Source organism: Strix uralensis, chromosome 4 (genome assembly GCF_047716275.1).
Source record: "Strix uralensis isolate ZFMK-TIS-50842 chromosome 4, bStrUra1, whole genome shotgun sequence".
Taxonomy (NCBI): Eukaryota; Metazoa; Chordata; class Aves; order Strigiformes; family Strigidae; genus Strix; species Strix uralensis.
In genome coordinates, this window is record NC_133975.1 from 27,424,743 (window position 1) to 27,450,837 (window position 26,095).

Genomic DNA, 26,095 nt, shown 5'->3' on the forward strand with positions numbered 1-26,095 from the left:
CAACATTTACTGTACAGATCCCTTGTTAATTAAGGAAGTGCAGTTCTTGCCCATTTTACAGATAGAAACTGAGGCATGGAAGGAAAGACCACTTGTCTGAGGTGATGCAAGAGCTCTGGCAGAGCAGGAAATAGAAAAAAAGAGTTGGACAAACATCAGGGGGAACTGTGACTTGTTTTACACCACCTATGACTACTTGGTCCTCTTTCCAAAATGATAGTGCTGCTTAAACAGTTTCATAAAGTACTGTACCTTACGGTGCTCAGATTAAGGGTAGAAAAGACCATTGAGCTAGAACAGCATGTTCTTTCAAAGCAGTGTCAAAATTAATTCCCATGTGCAAGAGCTAGGTATGGCCTCTGGTATTATCATCTTTCTGGTGAGGAAAAATAATGCTACAGAATAAGATTGCAAGCACTTACATGCTAGATTTAGTAGGGTATGCTGATCTGTTGAAACTAATTTTAAATTGCTTCAGTGCAAGTATTTGTGGTTACACTAAGCAATTTCGGTATATATAGTTTATCTTTGTACTGTAACTTTCATAGTGCTATAACTTTCTTAAAATCACAGGAATAGTCAGGCCTTGCTGTTTTAAATGTCCTTTTAAGGACAGAACCTTAAGCAATCCTTTATTTCAAAGATGCATTATCAGTATGGATAATGTAATTGAATTTAGTCTTAAATGTGGATTCAAAAATATCTTTTTCATAAAATGTCAGCATTACTTATTAACTCTTCTGCAGAAGCTAGCTCTGTGATAATAGCAGATATTGCGCAGGTAAGAAAGTTTCATTGCTTAGTTCTGTGCCATCCAGATGGTACAAACTTCTAAAATGAATTGAAAAATTCATCTTTTACTTGTATTCAAGGACTGAGGCACAAAATGCTAATGTAAGGGCTCAGAGGGGAAATATAGTTCTCCTGCATATTTGAGAAAATGTGAAGTCCTTTCAAGAAAATCTAATAAACATAGTAATCACAGGCTGCTGACACTAAGGAAAAAGCACCTCATTCGCTCTTTCTTTTATGCAGCGATTTACCGGTCCCTACTGATTTTCAAATTGGATCACTGCAGTAAATTATCCATGCCAGTACCTGTGAAAGAAAGCACAGGGATCCATATTTGTTTAGTGGTGTGCTTAAATCAGCAAGAATGATAAATTTGATGGTATGAAATTGGAAATACCAAGGGCTTTTCTCGGTGAACGAGCGAGTATCTCCATTTGTAATTTATTGTGACCCTTTTCCACTGTATGTGCTTTGTACGTCAAATATTTATTTCAAAACAAATTAAATTGTTTTCTGTATTGATACAGCTATGGTTTTGTTGATGTTCTTGAAATCAAATTGTATAGTTTTTTTCTGGATTTAAAATATTACCAATGTTGTGTTGCAAAATAGCATTTGTTATTTAAGTTCAAATCTCTGAGTTACTGACCAACAGCTTTCCATGTTAAATGTTCTACGTGTGTGCTGCGGGGTTTTTCCTGGTTTATTTGCGTGTTTAGTTGCAGGATGCAGTAAGCTACTGCGGCTTCATTTGCTTTTTCTAGAGAAAAAGGAAGATTAAGCTGTATATGAAAACAAATAAAAAGCTGATCCCTGTCTTTAAGTCATTGGAGCTATTCTGCTTTATACCTGGCATAGGTAACACCAAGTCCAGTGAAAAAGTTTAGCTATGTGCTTGGTTTACTGCCATATTTTCAGTGCAGATGTTAATAGAGAAAGTTGACTGTACACGTGTGTCTTGGGAGGAGTCCTGTCCCTGCCATTGGGGGGGTTACATAGGTCCATAGGTTGCTTTGTGAGTATGATGACATCCTACTACCTAAAAAAGGGTTGCTGCTGAATTGAAAATTGTAGCTAGTGCTTGATTATGTGGAATTTATATCAGTATAATAAAAATTCATTTTGCAACTAGTAAGCAAAATTGTAAACTAGTGTTGTTAATAATGTGACCCTAAATTACCCTCTTTTTGAGGGCTAGGCTTAGTTCATTTGTGGTGGCATGTTAAATAGCTGACTTCTGTTCAACCCCAGTGCCAGCCAGATGGGCTTTATTCTACCACAGCTGGCTACCACCATGCAGCTGCGGTTTTGTAGAAGCAGTAATGTGGATTGTATTCTGGGGAGCTATGAAAGACTGCTCTTAAAGCAACGGCTAATTTGAGTTCATCTCCCTTTATTCTGGTTTCCATGTGCCTGACCGTGATATCTTACTTGTGAGGAGTGAAGTGTTGCAGCAGTGCAGACTTGTGCCTGCGGTGAGGAAACTGGTTTCCTTGAACAAGTGCAGGTCATGGTATTTTCATTTGCTGTGTGTTCCTTTTGCCATGTGCACATTTGCCAGTGTAAAGAGCGAGAGTATGTTGGATGAAGATTGTGCATCAGTTGCTTGATAGATTTCACAGGAAAAGTAAGCTGCAAATCAGAAATTTTAAAGGTGCAGGGCTAGATTATCTGTAAGAGTTAAAGCAATGTCAACTATAGCTTTCACAAAGGTAGAAATTAATAGAAGGAAGAAGAATGGGGAGAAAAAACAAGAACGTGGAAGAGGTGCTCTGTTGCTTTCATAAACCCCAATTCACTATTCATGGTTTTATGCCATCAGTATCCTCTGGATAGTACTTAAGTTTTCTAGCTGTAAATTATTTCTAATTTAGTCTCTATTGAAATACTACTGCAATAGCATGTTCAGATGCTGCCATATTGTACAAGAGATGACAGGCTGATCTTGGTTTACTTAAAATGGAGAACGGCTGCAGTGGAATTATGTGTTCTTGGCAGTTATGTTTGAAGCTCCTGTGGTGGAAAAGTAGAGAAATAAACACTTGCTATGGTCTATATTGTTACTGGGCTTCTTGGCTCTTTTGGGGTTTTTTTAAGCTTTTCTCTGTGTTGCTTTGCTACATTTTTATATTGGCAATCTAGGGGAAGATACCATATGTGCAACTGCATGGGGTTTTGTTCTGATGTATGTTTGTTTCTGTGTGCAAAGACACATATAGAACATGATAGCTGTAACTTAGCATTTTAACACTTTTGGATTTAATTTTTTTTAATCTAGAAAATTTGACCACTGTTTTCAGATGTCAGATGTTTGCCCGTTACAATTCCTTTCAATATGCTTTCTGCTATAGCAACTTCAGTTAGGTTCTGACTAAAGGACAACAAAAATCATTGTGAATCCTTTTGGTGAAAAAAGTTTAAATCAGAGCCACTATTAGCAAGTTTTTTTGTAACGGCAGATGGGAATCTGAAGTTGACTTTCTGAATTCTTGTTGGCATTTTATCAGTTGTATAACTGTATAATACAAAGCAATATTGAAACCTTAAAAACTACAGTTATAGCATCAAGCATTAGTTCAGTATGTGTTTGAGCATCCAGTTCTATTAACAGTTTTAATTTTCAAATGTCTTAACATCACGCTGGGGCAGAGGTAAGCAGGATGCTTAGTTGCATCAGTGTATATGTGCTGTGAATTGATGGTGGGTGTGTATACTTACAGCAGCAGATAAATTACTAAAACACAGTATTTTGAGGGTTTTTTTGCCATTTGGATATGTTAATACTTTGCTTGTTATGATTAAAAAGCCTCTTCCTGCCCTCTGCCAGCCTTCTCTCTTTGCAGTGTTACACATCTGTAAGGGAAAGAGTTTTTAAAAAAGATTCTGGCGCTGCATAGGTGCTGCTTTTGTATGGTTAAAAAGTACTAGTCGAGCTTATTTCACATTCTTGTAATCAAGTTTTCTTTTCTTGCAAGCAGAAGAATCAAGCTGCTTTTAAACTGATCCTTGCTTTGTTCATGTGAGACTGTAGGACAGGTGGAGTAGCAGGATTCTGGACCTGATGATGGAGGAAAGTTCCTCCAGTTCTGTGTTCCTATGTATGTCTGCATGTTACTGTAGAGCATAAGAGTAGTTGTTTCAATGTATTATGTACCTAGTATTGTTTTTAAGAATTTTAAACTAGCTTTCTGCTTTAGGATGAAGATGAGTGCTGCTAACCTTAAGAGTTATTTCTCCTTACTCAAAGGCTGGAAATTTTGTGATATGATTTGGTCATTTGAAATGAAATGGAATTATTCTTCCATGTACTAATTTTATTCCAAACCACTGACCTCTAGTGGCTGGTTTGCAACTGAAGCAAAACATTTTAGTAATTTAATGTGCTCCTCGTGTGTCTGTTGGCTACAGGAGAGTCTTTTTCCTTTTCAATTGCTCAGGAGAATAATGCCTCTTCACAATTTATTGTACTTTGGCTTTGCAAGTATCTATCTGTCTTATGCATTAGAAAGGAGGTCAAAAGAAAACCAGATTTATGATTAAGATTTCTTTAATGAAGTAGCTACTCACAAGCCGAAATATTTGTTGTGATTGGGAAGCTAGAAGACCCTATGACCTGTGAGAGCATCCCATAATAAAGATCTTAAAACACTTATTGTCAAATCCTTGCAGTCGTAAAGCATGGTAATTAGCAGAATCCTGATTCCTTTTTGCTTAGAGTGTTGCTGCTTTACAGTTGAAGTCCTTCCTACATGTGTGGGTATGCGATTATTGATCCAGGAATATCTTTTCCCTGAATAACCATGAAGCACATATTTCTGGATGTATGTTTTACGAATCTTTCCCTTTTCCTAATTTGATTGTAGCTGCGTATGTCCCAGTATAACTCCCATTGATTTTTGTTGAGATAGGCAAGTGGCTCTCCATTCCCCAGCGGGAGAGCAAATTTTTTAGAGTAATGCCTCCCTTTAGGAAAACAGAGCATTGGGTAGCTAAAAGGAGTGCCTGCATTGGCATGCTAAATCAGAGCCATACTGGGTTTTTTAGGCAAATCCCCTGATTGTTCTCACTTACCATGAAACCAAACTGGAATGTCTGCTCTAGGCTCAGTCCTAATGAGCTCTAGTCTGTCAGGGATACAGGGCCTGACCAGTGTGGGGGCTGCATTCCTGCCAAGTTCTCTCTTGTGTGTACCGAGTGCACTTGGCAATGGAGGGTTTCCAAACCATGAAGACAACACATGGTGTCCTGAGGCCTTTTGAGCACTAAATAAAGGGTCAAATGATATCTCTGCCTCAATGTCTGCTGTCTACCCCTCAAATCTTATTCCATCTTTCCCTTATCCTGATATACTTTCCCTTCTTTACCTGTCTTTATCTCCTGCTGTTGTCTGCTCTTGTGAAACCCTTTCTCTCATCTGGAATTCCCTCCTTCTGCTTTATTGTAATCCCACTTCAACTGATTCTGTGTTACTGCTGTCAGCTTAGTCCCCTAGAGGATCTGGCATGTGTCACCTGGGTTCCCAAGGAAGGGATGGGGTTGACTGCCTGTGCTGTGAGAGGACTGCAAGCTGCTCCAGCAGCAGCAGGAGGTCACTAGCTGCCTGGCTGCTGCTGGGGTTGAAAGGGCTGGTGGAGCACTGCTGCACACAGTTCAAGAAACTGAAGATGACTCTGCTGGTGTTCAGGTGAATGAACTGCATGTGAATAATTGAAAACACTTATCTGCATGCTGGAAATGAAAGATGCTTACTTCTAGTTTATGTTGATCTTTGACCCAGTGACCATGAAATAAGTTTACAGATGTATGTGACTGAGTGGTGCTATGCAGACTTCTGTAGATTCACCATTTTGTGCTTTGGAAGAGTCATTCTCCTCATGTGCCTGCCTGCTATTAATATTTTTCTCTTTTTCTGTTAATTTATTTTACCTGAAAAATGCAAATGTTGTTTGAGATCACTGGACACTTAATGTATTCACGCCTTTTTTTTGAACTGTCAGTCTGTATTTGCTTAGTGTTAACAATATATGCGTAGGATCATAAAAAGGTACAAAATCAAAGCAGTCTCCATTTTAAAAACCTTGCTATGCTGTGTGAAAGACACAAGGCAGGATATTATGGGAATCCCAAAGAGTAATTTAAACTATATTGTCATTACCTCAGCTCATGCTGCTGATCTGGGGACATTGCAAGTCTCCTTCACTGTATGAACTTGAAATCTTTAATGAATTTCAGATTCAAAAGTATTCAAATTGGCTTTATATTACATAATTTCTCATATAAGGAACACTAAAGTCCTTCACTGTGTTTCAGCCTTTACATATCAGCATTCTTGCTAGGCAGTGGCATTGGAGAATTTCATCATGATGTACTGTTGTAGATTGAATAATCCAGTCAGTCACTTATTTTAAATAAACAGGAACAAGTTAAAATGTTACCAAAGGTCTATATTTCAATCCACTCACCTGTCTTTACTTAGAACTGCTTACAGATCAAGAAACTTCAAGTTTCTTCATAAAACAGGTTCTAAATCTTAAAAGGTTGTACCCACACAGTATGCGTTCTTCCTGAAGACCTGGTAAAGCAACTTAACCTTATAAGTTTTTTTACTGGCAAGGTAGGCTTTATGCAACAACATTCTAGAGTTTTTGCACAAGGATGCTTGAGGAAATTACCCTGATGTGGTAGCCAGCCTCCCATTTCTTACAAGCAGTATATCAAGATCTTCATGTGATAGGTATATGGGCAACCTCTGTCCCCTAGGCAGAGGTTCAGATGGCACAGAAGCCCCCGTACAAGCATGACATATATAAATAATAGTTTTTTTAATCAGGTCAGAGTTTAGCAACTTGAATGTGAATGAGATTTTTCAATTTTTATTTAAACTGACGATTCAATGAAATATGGGCTTAAAATATCTATTGAATAATGATTATTCAAAATTATACCTTAGGATGCAATTCCAACTATATTGAATGAAAATGTTGCCACTCAAGGAGAAACAAGATCTCACCTATTTGCTATAGCTATATATAGTAGTCTTTACCATAGACAAAAAGTTGTTTAATGTAGTTTGGATGTGCTGAAATACATAAACAGTTCCCAGTCATTTGGGGTGTTTCTCTATTTGTTGCTAGTTATTGATAACTAATGGGTGTGATGCTTGTAAATAAAGATTTGAGATTTTTATCTTAGGATGCTGCAGCTACATGCCATGAAGCATGGTAATTCATTACCAATTGCTTTATGTACTTGGCTGTCCCATGCTGAAGAGGCTGTTATTGATGCTCTTTTGCTTGTTCTTTGCCTCCTTCCTCAGGTTTCAGTGTTTATCAGTAGAAAGGTTCATGTAGAGCCCTTGATCATGTAAATCCTGGTTGACGGCCACACCGGCAGTATCTATTAATTTGTCTGTGGTATTCCAGCTTTATTATTTTCCTTCCTGTTTCATATTTACAACAACACAACCAGACAGTTACTCAGCTGGATAAAATAATATGAAATAGTTTAGTAATTCCATTTGGTTTTGGATAGGAAATGATAAACCTAAAGAAAAATATTTTTAGAAGTGATGGAACAGTTAGCATTTCTTCCAGAATATAGCAGAGACTTTGGGAATTACAAATTTTTCAAGAATTTCTATATTCTTTCAGACATCTTTATGCAGGGAAAATAAAGGGAACTCTGTTAACCTCATGTTTCTCTTTTTTACTGTTAGCCTCTTGCCAAAACAACAAGTAGACAGCAAAACATACATCAGCTGCATGTTAGACCCCAACTAAAATTGGTGAATTGACCTCTTTAACTCCATTGCTGTACATTTGGTACTTAATGATACAGCATCTGTTGCAATATTCCTGATTCACCTGGTATGGCTGTGATTGGACTACTGGGAAGATGGATGTTAATTATTTTAGGCAAGTATTTTACTTCAATCTGCCTCCCTTGGCCTTCTAGGAAAACTTGTATTGGCAATGCTAATCACTAGCTGGCTGGTAAAGAAGTTATGTGCCAGCAAACCTTGTTCAAAATCTAATTGGGTATGTTCAAGACAAGGCACTGTAATAACTCTCAGTGATCAAATGCTTTGTGGATTATCAGGTACATTAATTATCCAAATTCCCTGCCAAGCTAACTTCTGGTGAGCTCCCGTGTTCCTCCCAGTGTGCAAATGAAGACGAGGAAGCCAGAGATGTTTTGTCAAGAGGCATGTAACCTAATACCAAAGCTGTTCTGGAAAAATGTAACAATTGCCCAAATGCTTTTTCTTAATAAAAGTGTAATCGGATGCCAGTGGGACTAATTACATGCATGGTCCTGAGCCAGATGGTAGGCGTGGAGAGCTGAAGTGCCACAGCAGGGCTGGGATCGCTACAAGACATCACAACTCTCAGACCGCGAGATCTGCAGGGTGCTCTCTGGAGAAAGAAATAGGTGTTTATTAGATTATTAATTATTAAATTAATTAGGTGTATATTGTTTTATCAGCACTGAGCCGGGAAGCACATTTTAGGGGAGATCTTAAGGTAGGGGAAAGAGTATTTTCACATAACATTAAAACATGCTTGCAAGATGTTTATCTCCAAAAACACTTACCTGGTTTTACCTGTGCTAACAGATTTACACACGTTACACACACACGCTCTTACTTCGAGCGTCAAATGAGCAGTTCCCAGCTAAACGCCGGCGCCGCCCGCCCCGCCCCTCCCGGGGCCGGCCGCGGGCGCGGACCTGAGGCGGGCGAGACGCTGAGGCGACGCGGCGGCGCGCGCAGGCGCAGCGGGAGGGGCGGGTGCGTCAGCGGCGGCCGCTGGGCATCGCGCCCGCCCGGCGGCCCCGCGCTGCCTCCGCACATCCGGGTGCCCCGGCGCCGCCCACCGCCGGCCTCCCGGCTACCGCTGCCGCCCGGGGCCAGCGGGGCCCGCGCCGCAGCCGCGCCGGGCTTCTCCGATGCGCATCGCCGCCCGCTCGCCGGCCGCTGGCGTGCGGCGGGCAGCGGCCGGGCTCTGCGTGCGGTCGCCGCCATGATGCCGGCCCTGGCCGCCCAGCGGCGGGGCTGCCGTGGCCTCTACCGCCTCTACCTGCGGTGCCAGGCGGCGCCGCTCTCCCGCGCCTGCCACGGTGAGTCCCTCAGGGCCCGGCCCGCTGCGCCGCGCCGGCCGGCTGCCGGGAACTGACCCCCGCCCCGGCGCAGGCAGGGCCGGGCCGGCGCACCCCCGCCTGCCCTGCTCGGGTCTCCTGGGAAGCTGTGATCAAGCAGCGTGCTCGCGTGGGGAAAAGCGGGTGCCGGCGTTGGCAGGGGCGGGAAGGGCACTGCCCCGGCTGTGGGCACCGCCCGGGCTGTGGGCACCGCCCGGGCTGTGGAGCACTGCCCCGGCTGTGGGGCACTGCCCCGGCTGTGGGGCACTGCCCCGGCTGTGGGCACCGCCCGGGCCGGGAGCCGCCGGACGGCGCGGGCTGCCCTCCGCGTGGCGGGTTCCAAAAGAAGAAAAACGTTCAAGCCGCAGCTGCCTCGGTAGGCGAGGCGTATCCTGACGAGCCTAATACCTCACCGTGGCTATTTTCCCGCGCCCTTCGTAGGCCCTGCTGCCCTGTCAGCCCCAGTCTTACGTAAAACATACGTCAACCCCATTCAACGGGGTTGAAATTTGCAGTAATTATATAAAATGAAGCGTGGTTTTACGTGATTATACAGGTCTGAGGTGTGAGCCCTGGCTTTTCCTTTAGGCCACAGGTCCCATGAAATTTAAATTCTGACCGCTTTTGTCCCTCTTCGTGTGGTCGCTTATGGGTGAATTGCAGCAAATACCCATTAATGGTTTCTTGTGTATGTATGGATTAATAGGAAAAACGCCCTCTAAACGTGTAGATTAAGTTTCCCTTTCTCAACTGCTCCAGTATCCCCAAAGTTTAGGAAACAACACAGCTCATCTTGTGCCATATATTGTAGTGTTTTATGAGTCATAATCACTAAGTTCACTGAGCTGTGTTGAATTGATTTTTCTGGGCTTTTGTCATGTTAGCAACAACTAATAGTCAATAAGAGCTTCTCTGATTTTTTTTTTGGTTAACTCGTTCTTCTGTAAGGTTCAAGTCAGTGCATGCACATGTGCAGATGCTTCAGTACTGCAGAGGGCTAAGATGAAAGCTGCTGAGACTTTTATACAATAAACAGTTTTATGAAATATTATCATTTTGTGAGAGGTGTGTTGTTCGTATATGGTTAGTCATACTTTGTATGACTTGATTTACCAGCGCTGCTTAATTTTTTTTTTTTTTTTTTTAATTCTTTTAATGAGTGCTTTCCAAAGCAGCCAGTTTGCCTGTTGCACTTCTGGTTGGAGGAGTTATATACCCTCTCTACAGAAGTGTTTGTGCTGCCTAAAAGAAACTGTTTGCTAATGCAGGTTGGCCTGTACTGCATACAACTCTACTTTTGGCTAGTATTTTGAAATTGAAGATTGTCTGCCCAGGGTGATTTCTCAGTAGGATTTTTACATGCTTATCTTGTAACACGTCTGTTGTAAATGTTGCAAAATATAAGATTCTTCTGTATAAAATGTTTTATACAGTGTTGTGTGCTTTTCTACATAATTTCTGTAGCAAGTTGCTCTTAATGTGTAATGCAATGCATACAGTTCAGTTTTTCTTAATTGATAAGCTGTGGTTTGTACAGAGTATACACAGAGTGAAATGAAACGACAACACTGGCTAATGGTTTTGTAGTGTAACTTATGCTGGTTTAGCCGGACTGCTTTCCCTTCTCGAAACATCTTTTTTTTCCTCTGCCCTGTTAGGATGGCAAGCTTCAATGAAAAGTGGGAGTCTCTCTTGTATTCTACCATGCAATCGTCTCCCTGTGCAGTTGATGAGTCAAGTGAGAGTTTATACCTCCAATGGTCAGAAAAAAGATCTTGGATCAGAAGATACAAATAGATCAACCCTTGAAGAAACCCTGCATAAAGTTGGAACAGGTAGTACTAAGCTAAAATAAAGAGTGTTTATATAAATGTAAAAACTGTATGTATTTAACAATGGATAACTTTTTTTTTCAATTGTGTGATATTATGGTTGCAGAATTCTTAATATTTGTTGCTTGTGGGCATCTATATGTAAATTTCAAATGCAAAAACAGGGAGGAATGGTGAAATTTATTTCTTTGTCATTCCAGTATTTAAAGGATTTAAGTTTAATCACATTTAAAGTGATGATTATAAAACGTGGATTTTAGAAGGGATTAGGTAATTTAAGGGATAAGAAATGGAATGTATTACTTGTCTTTCACCGCTTTGCTTGCTTACTTGAATTCTTTTTGTAGTATTTCAGGCTTGTTGTGTGAAATGAACTAGTGATAAAGATTGAATGAGTGTGAATACTGGGCACTGTGACTTCTCCAGGTCAGGCTATAGATGACTGGTAAAGAAGGTTGAGCTATGTCATCTGCTAGAGCTTTCTAATCTGACAGTTTTCAGAACTGCAGCATTCACATTAAATACTTGATATAATGGATATAACCTGACCCTTCTTGCTGTTCAGTTTGATTGTCAATCTTGTGCTAGTTAGGTGCTTGTGAAATTCAGAACTGTCTTGTCCTTGCTTCATCATAGCATCCTCCGTTTTTTCTGCTTATTAAGCGTAGGACTGCACGGGTACGTGTTTGGAAGACTACCATGCTTAATAGATAACAAATGTTTTTTAAAATGAAAGCTCTCTTTCTGTGTCCTTTTGGCTAAAACTAAACGGTCTACTAAAGAAAATTTCTTTCTCTTCATTGTCAATTTAGCAGGTATTCATTCTTTCTTCAGTAGCTTGTAAATTCCTGAGACTTGTAGCAGTCTTTAAAAGTTAGTAATGAGCCAGCTAAGAGTATTTTCTGATGTTTGGAAGTACAAAAGTAGATGTTAAATGTTGTTCTAAGTGTAACAATTAGATATTACTTCTTAAGTCTGTGATTGGGTTTTAGACCATTTCAAGTTTCTCGGGAAGATGATTGCTGGAGGGTGAGATTCTTGCAGAAGAATCCTGAATACAGCGAAAGACTGTAGGGCCAGTTGTAGTTGTTAATATTTTCTGGGTTCTTAATGTGCGGTTACTGGTATTAAAAATCGGACATGTGAAAATAGTCTAGCACTATTGCTTTCATGATTGTCTTAAGTTTATATAATTGTTGACTGTTACCAGAAGGGGTGTTCCCACCTTCTCCCACCCCTATCTGATTATTCCCTCTCTTGTGCTGCTATTAATGACGTTTAGGCCTGTTTTGTGAAAAATCAATTGCTTTCTTGTTTTGCAGAGCTAGGGTAGAGGTAGGATGAATCAGTAAGCTGATCCTGCCCCTGTCTCTAAAATGGCTGGAGGAGAAATGCTGCCCTTCGTGGCAGCACAGCCTTGAGTCATAGTAAGCTTTGAGCAGAACTGCGCCACGTGGACACCATGACACCTTTTGTTGAGAGTGGGGACTGACGTATGCAAGCGTATAGGAAACTGCAGCCTAGAGGTGTGCATAGATGAACGATTGCTTTGAAGTTTATTTTGGAGTGCATATTGTTATATGCATGCTTCATATAGGGGTTGTTTTCTGGGGCCTAGTAGATAGAATGTTCTTATGCGTTATGGACATATTACTACTGTTTATTTAAAAACCCATGATATTTTGATAGAATTCTATAAAGGTAATGTAATACTTGTAAAGATTGCCATACTTTTCCAGTAACTTAAATAATTAGCAAATCGTGGATCTCTTCTGGACCTCCCTTTCTTTATTACTAAACTTGGGAAATGCTTTTCATGTTAATATGACATTGAAAATAGTAATGTATTCATCTTGAAGGTTCTATCATATCAACTTCTGCTTGACTGAAAGACAGTTATTGTGAATTGAAGTATTTTGTATTTTTGTTTTTCTTCATCGATACACTGTGATTTTGTCCGGTCTCTAGGCTAAGGTAGTAAACTTTAAAAGCATACTTGATGTACATAGATTTCTGTGCATAGATATGAATCTCTATATTTTTGTGCCTTTCCCCCCGCCCTCTGAAATCTTATGACCCAATCTTTTGTTAAACAGTGTTGGTGATACTTCTTTTAATGACAGAAATGGTTGCCCGCAGTTTCTGAAAAGAAGCTACTGCTCAGTTTTTGCTAAGCAATCTTAGCTGAAGTTTTTTTATCATGAATCTTGATAGATCATGGCTGTCTGGTGTTTTAAACCAGGTAGGAAAAGAAAGGAAAGGAACAGCAAGGGTTTTTTTGCTTTTGTTTTCAAGTCAAACAATGACTGATAGGGATGACTGTTTTAGGAATGATAGTTATTTATGGTCCAGCCTTATTTGTTGTGTAATAAGATCAGTTTTATGAATTTATAAGTGTTATTTTTCCAAGAAAGTATACTTGGATTGTTATTAGCCTTAATCCTCAGTTGCTGTTAGGGCAATAACTAATTGCCTGATGGAAAGATAGTTATGTAGTCCGTGCTTCAGGAATTGTCTGATCTTTGAGTAATTTGAATAGCATGTTAAATTAGGAGTATCTCATTAATTAACACAAACCTGCTTGAAAAATCTTCAATTTTTTTTAATATATCACTTTCAATAAGGTCAATTTTAATTTTGTTAATGACTGTGGACGTGTGGCAAACCTCCAGTGTTAGAGGGTGTTAGGGCATAAAAGAGTGGGTATGTTGGTTTGACATGTTAGAATCATAATGTTTTTGTTCTGAAAGCTGTGTCAAGATGTATAAGACAAGGATGCAGTATTTGTATTTTCAAGTAGTACTTCTGATATCTAAGTAGAAATCTCACTGAAATTACTGGAATTTATTATTTTCCAAATAGTAAGATTCACTTAACAGTACTGTAATTTATATTTTATTGGCTTTTATTGAGTCGTATCCTCAAATTTCAAAACCAGCTGAAGTACTTTGTCTTCATTCGAGCTCCAACTTGTGACACAAGAGTTGTGGATTTTAGTTTAAATACTCTGTGTTTTAAGGACCTAGCTTTTTGTAACTGAAAAAGCGTCAGTCTCTTAAAATTGAATTACACCTTGAAAGCCTATGAGACTCGGGTGATCAGCAGCCATAAACTTTATAGAATTTATGTTTACTCATCTTAAATTTTGCATAAAACTTGCCCCAAACTATAAGTACACCATTAAAATCTTTTTAAAAATTCAGGATACTTTCTGAAATATGTTGCAAGTTGGTGCTCTTCTACAAGCTGCTAGGAGTTTACAGATCAGTGCTATATTAATGTCTTATTTTGTTATTTATTTTTTCACTATTTCTGTCTTCTATTTTGAGAGCTTCAAACATTGGAAATCTAGCAAAAATTGTTTTTTGATTGTCAGGTTGGAAAGCAATATTAAGATATATTCTTACTTTGCTGTGCCAACCAAACTCTTTACTAAAGAGAAAAGTAGGTACTATATTTACAGTGAGATTTATTTTTATTTTACAGGACAAGATATGACCAGTGCAGGTCAAAAGCAGTCTTTCCTTAAAGAGCCAATCCAAGTAAAAGGTAAAGAAATACTTCCTGAATTTACTGCTGTCTGCTAGTCTTCAAAAATGTGTAAGGAAACTGTGATTCTTCTTCAGTTGTGTAACAAGTTATTTGAATAACATTTTAAAACACACTTGTATGTCAGCTTTATTTGGTACCCATTTGTTTGAAAATGACTCCTGAAAAATCAAATATAGTGGTATTCCTTCTAATTACTCACTCTTCTGTGTCTGTTTTTAATTGTTTCATTTAAGCTGATGAGTTTGTCAGGAAAAGACTAATCTGTTTTCTCATCTGTTATCACAGTCTGTCATCCTTTCATGTTTTTAGGCATGTCCATTCACCATCTCATACTTGATCTTCCCCTGTTCCTTGTTCTAAGTCTTCCTCTGTTGCTTCTTGTTGCTGAGTTAATCTAATCAGTGTTGCTTCTAAATATATTTTGACCACATGAACTGCCTAATCTGAGTCCTGTAATGTTCCCATTTGTGCCTGTAGTAATGTTGCGGGACGCCAGGTGCCCACTGAAACCACTCTATCGCTTCCTTCCTCAACTAAACAGGGGAGAGAAAAATTATGACAAAAAGCTCATGGGTTGAGATAGGGACAGGGAGCTCACTCACCCGTTACTGTCACAAGCAAAACAGGCTCGACTTGAGGAAAGTTAGTTTAATTTATTATTAATCAAATCAGAGTAGGGTAATGAGAAATGAAAACTAAATCTTAAAACACCTTCCCCCCACCCCTCCCGTCTTCCTGGGCTTAACTTCACTCCTGATTTTCTCTACCTCCTCCCCAAGTGGCGAAGTGGGACAGGGAATGGGGGTTGTGGTCAGTTCATCACATGTCTCTGCTGCTCCTTCCTCCTCAGGGGGAGGAGTCCTCACACTCTACCCCTGCGCCAGTGTGGGGTCCTTCCCATGGGAGACAGTCCTTCGTGAAATTCTCTACCATGACTCCTTCCCATGGGCTACAGTTCTTCATGAACTGCTCTAGTGTGGATCCCTTCCACAGTGGATCCCTTCCAGTGTGGATCCCTTCCACAGGGTGCAGTCCTTCAGGCACGGACTGCTCCAGCATGGGTCCCCCATGGGGTCAGACATGGGAATGCAGGGGAATCTGCTCCGGTGCCTGGAGCACCTCCTCCCCCTCTTTCACTGACCTTGGTGTCTGCAGAATTCTTTCTCTCACATATTCTCACTCCTCTCTGGCTGCAATTCCTGTTTTTTGTTTTTCCCCTCTTCTTAAATATCACAGAGGAGCTACCACCGTTGCTGATGGGCTCGGCCTTGGCCAGCGGCAGGTCCATCTTGGAGCCAGCTGGTATTGACTCTGTCGGACATAGGAGAAGCTTCTAGCAGCTTCTCTCAGAAGCCACCCCTGTAGCCCCGCCGCTACCTAAACCTTGCCATGCAAACCCAATACAAGTAATTACATGCTTTCGTCTTTAGTTACATTGTTTAAAAACATAAGTGGATAAAATAAGAGCGTAAGTTTCTTTGAGGTTTTTAATTTATCATGACTTGATTTCACTCCATCTTCACTCTGATACTTTTTATTATGGTATTGTGAGAATTATGCTTTTAAAAACTCCTGTGCCTTCTATGTATGGAAATAACTTTATCAAAATAGAAATTGCCATTTCTCTTTAATCTCTGTCAAAAAAAAAAGAAATCTCTGGAGTGAGTGACTCAGCAGGCTGTAAACTGTATCAGAATTCTTTCTCATTTTTTCCCAAATTTAAAGAAACATCAAATCATAGTACTTGTTGGTAACAAGGTGAGATCAGTGTCTCTCTATGTATATTTTCTGTACACTTTTGTCGCCCTCCTTTATGTCAGTTTCTTTGGGTCTGTTGTCAGTGTATGCATGCAGGGGGAACGTACAACATAGGAGAAATTAGACTAAAATAATTGTAAAAATATATATATATCTTTCAGTGAGAAGAGACTTTTGCCTTTGTAAAGTATAGATGTACAAGCAAGAGTGTTTGTATTAAAGAATATAAAGAACAGTGTCTAGAAAGTGGAATTCTAGTCTTCAGATGCTGCTGTGACTTAGAAACTTACTGACCCAAGTATTACTAAGACAATAACATTTTTAAAGGATCACTGATCTTAAAAATTTGTGCTATTTAAGGTGTTTTATGTACATCATCTTTTATTGGGCTTTGTCCTCTTGGAAAGACCAAATTGATTTTTTGTTTTTCCTCCACATTTATTGCCAATTTTGTACAGTTATTTGAACTAGATGTAGGATTGTTGGGATATTCTGCAATGTACAATTGGTTATAGTATTTTCTTTTAATGAAATTTACCTGTGTTTCTGAAAGATGGATTAGTAAGTGGTAAATCCACAAGTTTTTTTGCTAAGGTTAACATACTTTGGATATATATCTCTTTTAAATAAGAAAAGACGGGAAGCATTCTTCTTGTTTAAAAATGCTCATCCTGTCCTAACCTTAGTAAATGATGGACTGTTTTTAGGAAATCTCTAATTTTTTTGTCACCTTTGCTCAGGAGCATTGTGGGATGAATGTGATTACTCAAGTACTTAAAAAAATTGTTTAAGTTCAAACTGGATGACAAATCAGATTATTGTGGTAAATATTGATATCTGTAGTGTTAGTGCATTGTTGAGTGTCAAGCAGTGGATTTTGCCTTTAAGCTTTGAAAACTCAGAAATAAGACAATGTAGAACTCTAAGAAGATTTTTCTCAAAGTCTTTAAATGCAGTATCTTTCTGTAAGTATCCTGTGACTTAAGGAGAAATTCTGGACTAACTATAGCAATCATATAAATCCTGTGATATGCAGGAAGTTCATGTGTACTCCTAAGTCTTCTCACCTGCAGAATTTGAGGTTTTTATTTTCAGTTGTGTTCTTTAATGTTATATCCTTCAGAAATTGTAACTCTTCTTCCAATAAGCATAATGTTTTTAATGGAAGTGAGTGTATAGTGACTTACACTTGAAAATAAGATGAAGTTATGTATGTATAGACAAGCAAGAAATAATGGCATAAATTTAAAATTCCATTTATCCTTTTTCTGAATACTATGATATTCTTTTCCTTGTGCATGAAAATCTAATGTGATAAGAGTACATCCTCTAGACATAGAAAACATTATAAATAAAGAATGTATATTTTTAATTGTTATAAATGCCCAATGCTAAGTGTGCTAATTTTGAAAGTAATAGTTGAGAAAAATGACGTATGGAGTCTCATTTCTCTGTATGGTCCTCAAAGGTCAGAAATCTTACCTGCAGAAGGTGGAGTTGGTTAAGTATTGGAAAAAAAAGAAATGAAGCTCTGTGTTGCCATTTCAGTTGCTAGAGTGAGGGTTTCCAAATTGCCATGTTTGAATGCTATCTTAGTAGCCAAACACCATCTCTGACATGAAAGTTGGAGAAGTTGCTGACAGTGGCATTTAAGTGTGTCGGATGTTTGAGAGCCCTGAACGACAATTTAGCAAGTAGCATTTTTGGAGGTAAATCATTCTACTCTTACTCATTTCCACAATGAAGAACATTCCTTTCTCTTTCACTGTAAGTTTTTCTGATCTCCACTCAGAGGTATCATGATATGACACTAGATTGAATTAACTTTTGAATTTCAGCTGTAGTCTCCATGAGTGACTTGCTTATCTATTTTTGTTTTTAAGTGAAAGCAGTCCTCAAAAAAAGAGAGTATGGACCAAAATACACACAGAATAACTTCATCACTGGAGTCAGAGCAATAAATGAGTTTTGTCTTAAATCCAGGTATGATGGGTTTGAGTTGAAATTTAAATTGTGAATATTTATTTGTTTGTATGTGCTTCAAAAGTAATTGTGATTAGAGTGATTTTACACAACAACTTTTTCTAAATGCTTTTGTGGTATACATAATCGTAAGTATCTGAGGTTGGTTCTTGTTTACTTAGTGTTATAGTGGATTAGGGACTTGCACTTAGTTTGCATGTTTCCATAGTTGCTTCTTAAAGTAATTTATTTGTACTTACATGGCCATAAATCTAGTTGGGGGGAGTCCACCTCTAGAGCAGCTAGTTATGGGGGGGAATGACAAATAACTCTTGTTTCAGCATTTTGGGGTCATGATGGTTTGATGTGAACATCTCTAAAAGATCGGTGGAAACTTCATGTTACATGAGGTCTGTAATTTGGAATAAAATGTAATCTGGTTCCTTGTAACCTAACTGTTGTTACTTGATACGTATTAACTGCCTTTTACTATATGCCATGCCTGCAGCAGGTCTTGCTGAATATCACTGTAGTTGAAGTGTCTTGTCAGATTTCATACATGTTATGTGTGTGACCCGTATTAAATCTAAAGGCACAGCAGCTTTGTTTATAACTTTTTATGCTGTTACAGTTCCTCCCCAGTTTTCACATATAGTGTATGTCATTGAACTTGGTCTTTGCTGAAAATCCAGTGACAAATTATGCTTAGTCCTTTGTCATATTTTTACTGTAACTGACTTGTTGTGCAGAGAAATACTTGATACAGCTTTGCTGGATTGACCAAAAGGGGAAAAAAAAAAAAAAAACAGAAGAAAAAAAGCAAAAAGGACTAGATAATTGGTTGAGCTAAAAATGAAATAAAAAAAAATATCTCTGATGTTTCTCAGTATAGATGCCCTAATGTGTAGCTCAGCACAGAAAATCTGTTCCCCTAAGTAGTTTTACTATCTCCAGCCTTTTGCAGCTTGTGCTGGGTGTGTACATTTTGAGGTTAAATTTCTTAACTTTTCATGTCATGTGACTTCTGATTTCCATTTAGAGATGTTAAGCCATGAACCTTCTTGTTTAGCACTTGTGCACATTATCCATTACATGCAGATCATTGGGAGTTTTATTATTTGATGTTTTATTACTTTGTCTTCCATGTATAGTATTTCATAGTGTGAGGACATGATTTGGACTTCCGAGTGTGGAAAACACAGTGGTTTTCAATAGCATCCTAGAGATTGCTTGCTTCATGTTTGCATATCTGTTCTGTTTGGCTCAAGTAAACAACTTAAGTTTTTTTGTACTGCAAATTAATAATATCAAAATTGTGGAAGATCACCCAGACATAAAAGTAAAATGATGAAAAAAAGTAAAAATATGAACTACTTGCACTAAACCGTTTGTCTGTTTTCCTTAGTGATTTAGACCAGCTGAGGAAAATTAAACGACGAAGCCCCCATGATGACACTGAGACTTTCACTGTGTACCTGAGATCAGATGTAGAGGCAAAGTAAGAACATTTTTATGAAGGAAAATGTTTGGATCATTTAAAATGGATTATATGAGGGAGAGAAAAAAACCTTTAAAAGTCAGGTTTACAATGTGAAAGGGCAATGATGTTTTCCATTTTCTATCCACATTTTATATCCTCATTATTGTAATAATTACATGGTGTATATAACATTGGAAGTTGTTTCATGTGTGCAGAGATTAAGTGTTTGTCCTCAGCCACCTTGTGCCCAGCTTTTTATTCTGTAAAGTAGTCTGCATAGCTTCTTATCAGAAAGAATGATGTGATGTCCTGCTTTTAGGAAAGGCATTTGTAATGTAGTCAAACTGAAAAGAAGTTGCATAAATGGAACCATTGTTAAATTACCTTTACTCTGTGCAGGTCTCTTGAAGTTTGGGGTAGTCCAGAGGCTCTTGCTAGAGAAAGAAAACGTCGTAAAGAGGCAGAGATCAGGTACAGAGAAAGTGAGTATAGAGTTTTCAAATAACTTCAAATGTAAACAAGAAAGTATGATTGTGAGAAATCTACTAGATGGTGTTTGTTTCATTGAGAGCATAGAAATTTGGAATTAGCAAGTGCTGATAAGGTTTTATAGTGTAGTGTTAGAGTAACACATTACTATCTATGCAGATATAGTCTGTTACTATCTTATAATTTATCATCTATGTGATATAGCAAGAATATACATTCAGTTGAGATCTGTAGTCATACTTACTTTTTGGGGGACTTTCAATTTTTAGTTTATAATTAATATCTTCAGTAGGTTTGGATTTTTTTTTATTGAGAATTTTGAAAAGATTTAGAACCAGTCCAGATCTTTATACCATACTGTTACTCATTTATTTTTCCTCTGAAATCAGTTCAGTTTACCTTTGTTCTTCAGAAGGGGGGGAAATACCCCCAAGTTACCTTTTTGCTTAAAATTATTGTTGTCATCCTTGCTGGTATTATCAATAACAGGTATAGTCAATTCAGTACTTTATAATGGATTTTGATCTGTTTAGTCAGTTAAAATCACAGGAGAGGCAGTATTGCTTCAACATACTTATTCCAATTATGCACCTTAAAATTAGAGGTCTTTTCATTTTTTTTTTTTTTTAAACAGTTGTGCCACTGGAACACCCTCCTAGTAAAAAGGCTAGAGCTGCAGGCACTTGTTAAGGTACCTGTAAGTGTTTGTACTGAGAGTGTAGTCAGTAGCTTCAAAATTTTTAGTGACCAGCAGAGTAATTCTTGGACATAATCCAAAAAATGAGATTAAAAAAATACTACTCAGTCATAATAGCGTACTGAAACGTCGTATACTTGAACTGGTAACTCCCTTTTTTTTACAGGCTATCCTTGTACTCTACTGTCTGTTTTAATCTATTTAAATTACTGTGTACAATGTATTTTGTATAACTTTGTAGGGGAGAATCTAGCACTACAGCTTCTAGATACTGTAGTGTACCGATGTTTATTTTGAAGTTACTGATCATCATTAGTGGATGGAAAAATACTGATGTTAAGAGACTTGCTTTGAAACGTCCTTCGCCCTCTCCTTTGTGGTTAAGGGGTGGGAGTGGGGCAGTAGAATGCCTGGATTTGGTGCAATGTATTTTGAGTTTTTCCCTCTGTGTATCATCCTTTGTTGGTAGAAAAGGAAACGATGTATAGGATCATAACGTATTTTATTTAGCATTTTGCATGAGTATGTAACAATATGTGTTTTCTGTTTAGCAATACCAGGAGTGGAGTTTTTCCACAAAAACAGATAGACCATGTAGCTCTTACTAGAAGTGGGCTGCTACATAAAAAAAAGACATCAGTTCCTGAAACTACTGGTTACTAGTATGTATTCATGATAACAATTTTGTATTGCAGATCTATTTAGAAACCAAAGGCTGTTGAGGGAATACAAGGAGTTCTTTGGAAATACTAAGGTAAGAGGTGTTTTAAGAGTTTTGTCTAGAAAAATACCACAAGATGTACTATGACACCTTTTGAAGGAAAAAGTTGTGAAACGGTTGCATAAGCTTAACTAACTGAATATTATTGGAAGATTTATTTGCACTGTAATATACCAGATCTATTTCTGGTTGTAATGCAGTGTCAGATGTTATGATGCCAGTTTAAATGGGTTCCCACTGTGGAAATGTAATCCACCAGTAAGTTTTTTGGTGTTGTTTTTTTTTTTTTTCAGTTAGTTGCCTTCTTATTAACAAAATTGCAGCTGTGTTTGTGATTTTACCTATGGCCTATAAACATGTAGAGTAAATATATTGTTAATTTAAAGAAATGAAATAGGTTTCTTAAGGGAAAAAACCCCAAAACATTAACACTTTGCTCTATGCCCTATTGGCTCTTCCTCTTTGCTTAAGCAAACCCATTCCAGGTGCTCAGCTATGCTATAATGATTTTTTAATCTTTCTACTGCACAGCTGGCTCCTGTCATTATGGTTGCAGTGGCCCCTGCTGGAGGCTTTGTTGGTTGTTTATCCTTTTTATAGCCATCCGTTTGTAGAAATGTGTAAGACCCAACTGCAGTTTGGGTGAGCATTCAGTAGTAAATTAGAAGGCTTCAAACTGTAGCTTCACTTTTGCAATACAGGGCAATGCAAAGTTTTTATTTAATAATTTCTATGGTAGGTCCTTCATGAGATCAATATCTGGTTATTTTGTTTTAATAATCTCTTATTTCTTTATGTAGCCACGCTCCAGTGCAGCAGCTATGTTTTTCAAGGGACCAGGGAAGGTTGTAATGGTAGCTATTTGCATGTAAGTTTGAAAAAATAAATGTTTTGTTTATGCAAGTAGAAAACAATTTATTTTTATTATCCTGGATTTGAAAACAGTCTGTGTATTCAAGCTAAAGATACCAGTGTCTCTGTAACTAAAGATAATAGATTTGTTTATTCATTGATGATGGGGAGAGAGTTTGGCTAAATACATTCATCAATATAGAGAGGTCAGGGTTAGAATATACGTCTGATCAGAGAAGAGCAAATTTTTTGAAGTTGATCAGACTAAACAGTTCATTAAAGGAAAAAGTAAAATTTTGAAGGACGTGGAGAGGTAGCCATTTAAAGTTATCCTTTTTTCTTGCTCTTTCTTGAGAGGAAGCTTTTCATATGTTTTAAACAGTTGTGGTTTAGCCCCTGCCGGGGTCTGAGACCACGCGGCCGCTGCCCCTCCCCCACAAAGGGAGTGAAATGCAAAGCCCCAAGACTGAAATAAGGAAAGGTTTAATACAACAGTGCAATAGCAACACAACAAGCAACAGCAATAACAATAACAGTAATAGTGATAGCAATGAACAGAGCAAAATAGCTACCAAATACAGCAGTTTGAAGCACGATGTACAAAACCACGAGTGCACCGCGCTCCGCGCCAGGAAAATGTGACCTGCCAGGATGTGACATCCCATGGTATCTGAATAACCCGGCTAGAGCTCCCCCCCACTGCTGGGGAAACTTAACCCTATCCTGGTTAAACCAGGACAACAGTCTTCCATATAACCAGCAGAAAATAACTCACTTCTCTCTTTGCTGTTACTCAGTTCTTTTCCTCTCTAACTGAAAAGGGGATATTTTGGGAGGTTTTTGCCTTTCACATCCTTTATGAGTTTGAATGAAACAAAACTAAACTCATGATCCTGATTTAAAGCAAATGAACACTGAGACTCTCTGGCATGAAACACACAGAAGTGTGTTAAGTTTCTCTCAGGAAATGGTGGCTAAAATTTACTTGCCATAAAATCTGTGAATTTTTAAAATAAATTTGATTTTATAAAAGGTATTTATTTGCTAAGATACTATCGATAATAAGGGAGCAGAATAGAAACATGGGGAAATGCTTTTTTGGCACAGGAAACAACATATTGAGCAGGACATAACTCTGAGTTTTCCTACAAAACTATATTCTTTTTGCTTGGGGGGAAAAAACTACAAAGCTCCTTTGACTGAAAACTTCCCTCTTTCTTTATTGAGTAATCTACTAGTAAATATTCAGAGCTTTCTAAGTTAAAAACATATAAGAACTGCTAGTATGGATGTTTCTAATGGAAAAAAAAAAAGGGGAGGGGATGTTCTATGGTCATTTCCAACTCCGACACTTTCTTACAATGATACAGAGAAAACAGAGCTTTCCTCCTGCTTTGTATATAGGGCATTACTATAAAATCACACTCTCTTCACTTCATAAATACCTTTTGGATGATTAGGTACTTTTATAGATGAATGCCCGTCAGCCAGGCCAGCAGAAGTTTTAGAGCCTGTTATATTCCTCAGTCATCTTTTTGTGGAGCTTTTTTAGAAGTTAAAGGATCTCGTGCCCATGAAATACCTGACGACTTTTTAGAGATTTAAGTCAAGGCCACCATCAGTGCTCCTTCCTTCATGGCCCTAATCTTGACACCAGCATGATTTTTAATGGCTTCTGGTTTTGGGTCAAGAAAGGCCAATCTGTCTTAACTTCTCCAGTTGGAATGATTTGGTAGGCTTTTCACAAACTTCAGGCTTCTTCAGTGAGGATGAAATGTAGTTCAGTCAAAAGCAGAGTCCTCTACAGATTCACATGTGAGGGTATAGACCAGCTGCACTGGCACACTCTTATGTTGTTAATAGAATTCTGTGAGCAAGGAAAAGCTTTGAAGCTGTTAGAGAAAGACAGGAAGGTAATGTTTTTTTTATCAAAAAGGGAATGATATATTATTAGCAAAACATTCTTCAGAGTCCGGCATTGTTGAAGTGATTTCATTGACATGCTAATGCTTTACCTTTTAAACAATACAAAGTTTGCATGGTATATAATACTTTTTAAAAAATACTAGTGGTCAGGTATGTTTAGTAATGTCACTGCTTCTTTAGAAATAGATGTGATGAAATGTATTGAGTTCTTAAATCTAGAGCCCAAATAGAAGATTTTTTCCATAGATTCATAATGGATTTTCAGTTTCGTTTTTTAATGTTGACATTTATTTTTCTACTGTTCTTTCTTCAAAAGCCTAAATATTTTATGTAGGTAGGCAGGGATGGTTTTGTAAATCAGACCAGTTCCTTCTAGACCATTATCTTATGCTGCAAGGTAGAGTATAAAAAGTGGTAAATCACATGATGGTGCAATTCCCTATATATAGATTTCTCATTTCTCCATATTTCCTGTTCCCCATATACATCTTGAGATTTTGAGTTAATTATCTTTGAAATAATTTGGAATGATAAATATTTAAAAGCAAATATTAATGCCTTTTAATTTTTTCAAGTTTACATTTCAGTCAGGATAGATTTATTTGGATATGTTTTAAATGTAGTTTAAATTGTTACGTTAGGAACCTTGATTTGAATCATTGATTCTGATCTACTTTTTGGCATTTGTGTATTTTTGGTTTTATGTTTCGTTTTTGTTTTTTCCCCAAAGAAAGGCTGATTCTGTTCATGTATCAGTACATTGTAAAGGTACCAATTAAATTTAGACTCTACACTAAAATTGACAAAACTTTTGACATCAAGGAAGATTATCTTTTTCAACACCTTTTGGTTTTTTTTCCCATTTTGTTGGTGAATGCCTTCTATGTGGACTTTGGAGTACAGTAATAAACAGTCATGTTGAATGAAACTGCTTATTTTCTAGGTGCAGAAGAGAGGCTTCTTAGAAAATGCTGTAAAGTACTAGTTTTTATAAGCAAGAGAATTGTACCTAATAAATCATGCGTGTTTTTTTCTTTTGTTATGTCTTGACATGATGTCCAAAACATTACAGTAAATGTTTTTCAGGCTTTACCTAGCTTTGGTTTAAATTCTGTTAAAATTTCCTACTGTTTCAGGTCCATACAGGTAGAAATGAGGTAACCAAATCAGTCAGTTCATTCAGTTCATTTTAGTACAATAGAGAAAGTACTTTATCGATTGGTTGTCTCTAACGTAAAACATAACTTTGTTTCAAGCTAATTCAGAGTATTTTAGCTGCCTTCTCAGAATCTGCTGGTTTTGGATTATTTTTCCTCTGCTGTTTAAAATATTTGTAGTATTTTTTCAACAGAATTTAGTCTTTCATAGGGCTTATTATTTTCAAATGCAGTGGTGAATTTGTTTTTTAAAGCAACACATATTTTACTTGCAGTAAAAACCTGACTTTACCCTTCCCCAAACTAACTTTCATCTATTGTCTTATATCAATGTGAACATCTAGTCAGACAGGAAACACCAAATAGCCTTGATGGCTCTGTAGACTCACTAGGTTTTTTGTAATTATTTCCCATGTAGCACTCTTCATCTTCCTATCCTGTGTCTCCAACTTACTGAACATCATTAACAGATTGATTTTGCTGGGCCTGACATTTGAAAATCTTAGTGTGGTTTCTTTTTAGATTTCTAGGATGTCAAATCCCCCCATGAATTCGGAATTAGTAGGGGTGAAATAAAATACCAGCTGAGTGCCTATTGTGTCATCTGAACAGGTGGGGGCCCCACAACTGAATTGTACCTTCAGATAAGCTGTCACCTCCATTAATACAACATTGAGAAGAACAATACAAAAGTCAAGAGACTGTGCTCATGAATCCCACTGTAATTTATTTCATTTTCTT

At 38.0% G+C, this 26,095-nt stretch overlaps 1 protein-coding gene across 2 annotated transcripts in view; it reads left to right on the top strand.

The window, feature by feature from the left end:
- The first annotated feature begins 8,612 nt into the window (after positions 1 to 8,612).
- The window catches only part of SLC30A9 (solute carrier family 30 member 9), a 49,044-nt gene continuing 31,561 nt past the window's right edge, over positions 8,613 to 26,095 (top strand). Inside the window, exons 1-8 of one of the 2 annotated variants that reach the window (XR_012628664.1) lie at positions 8,613 to 8,910; positions 10,587 to 10,763; positions 14,247 to 14,309; positions 17,954 to 18,053; positions 19,438 to 19,530; positions 19,912 to 19,994; positions 21,394 to 21,452; positions 22,220 to 22,287. Coding sequence is in view for 1 of the 2 variants with exons in the window: in XM_074866071.1 (XP_074722172.1) it covers positions 8,814 to 8,910; positions 10,587 to 10,763; positions 14,247 to 14,309; positions 17,954 to 18,053; positions 19,438 to 19,530; positions 19,912 to 19,994; positions 21,394 to 21,452; positions 22,220 to 22,287 (740 nt within the window). In the remaining variant the exon portion in view is untranslated. The remainder of the gene's footprint in view (positions 8,911 to 10,586; positions 10,764 to 14,246; positions 14,310 to 17,953; positions 18,054 to 19,437; positions 19,531 to 19,911; positions 19,995 to 21,393; positions 21,453 to 22,219; positions 22,288 to 26,095) is intronic. The other variant, XM_074866071.1, reaches the window with a different exon arrangement.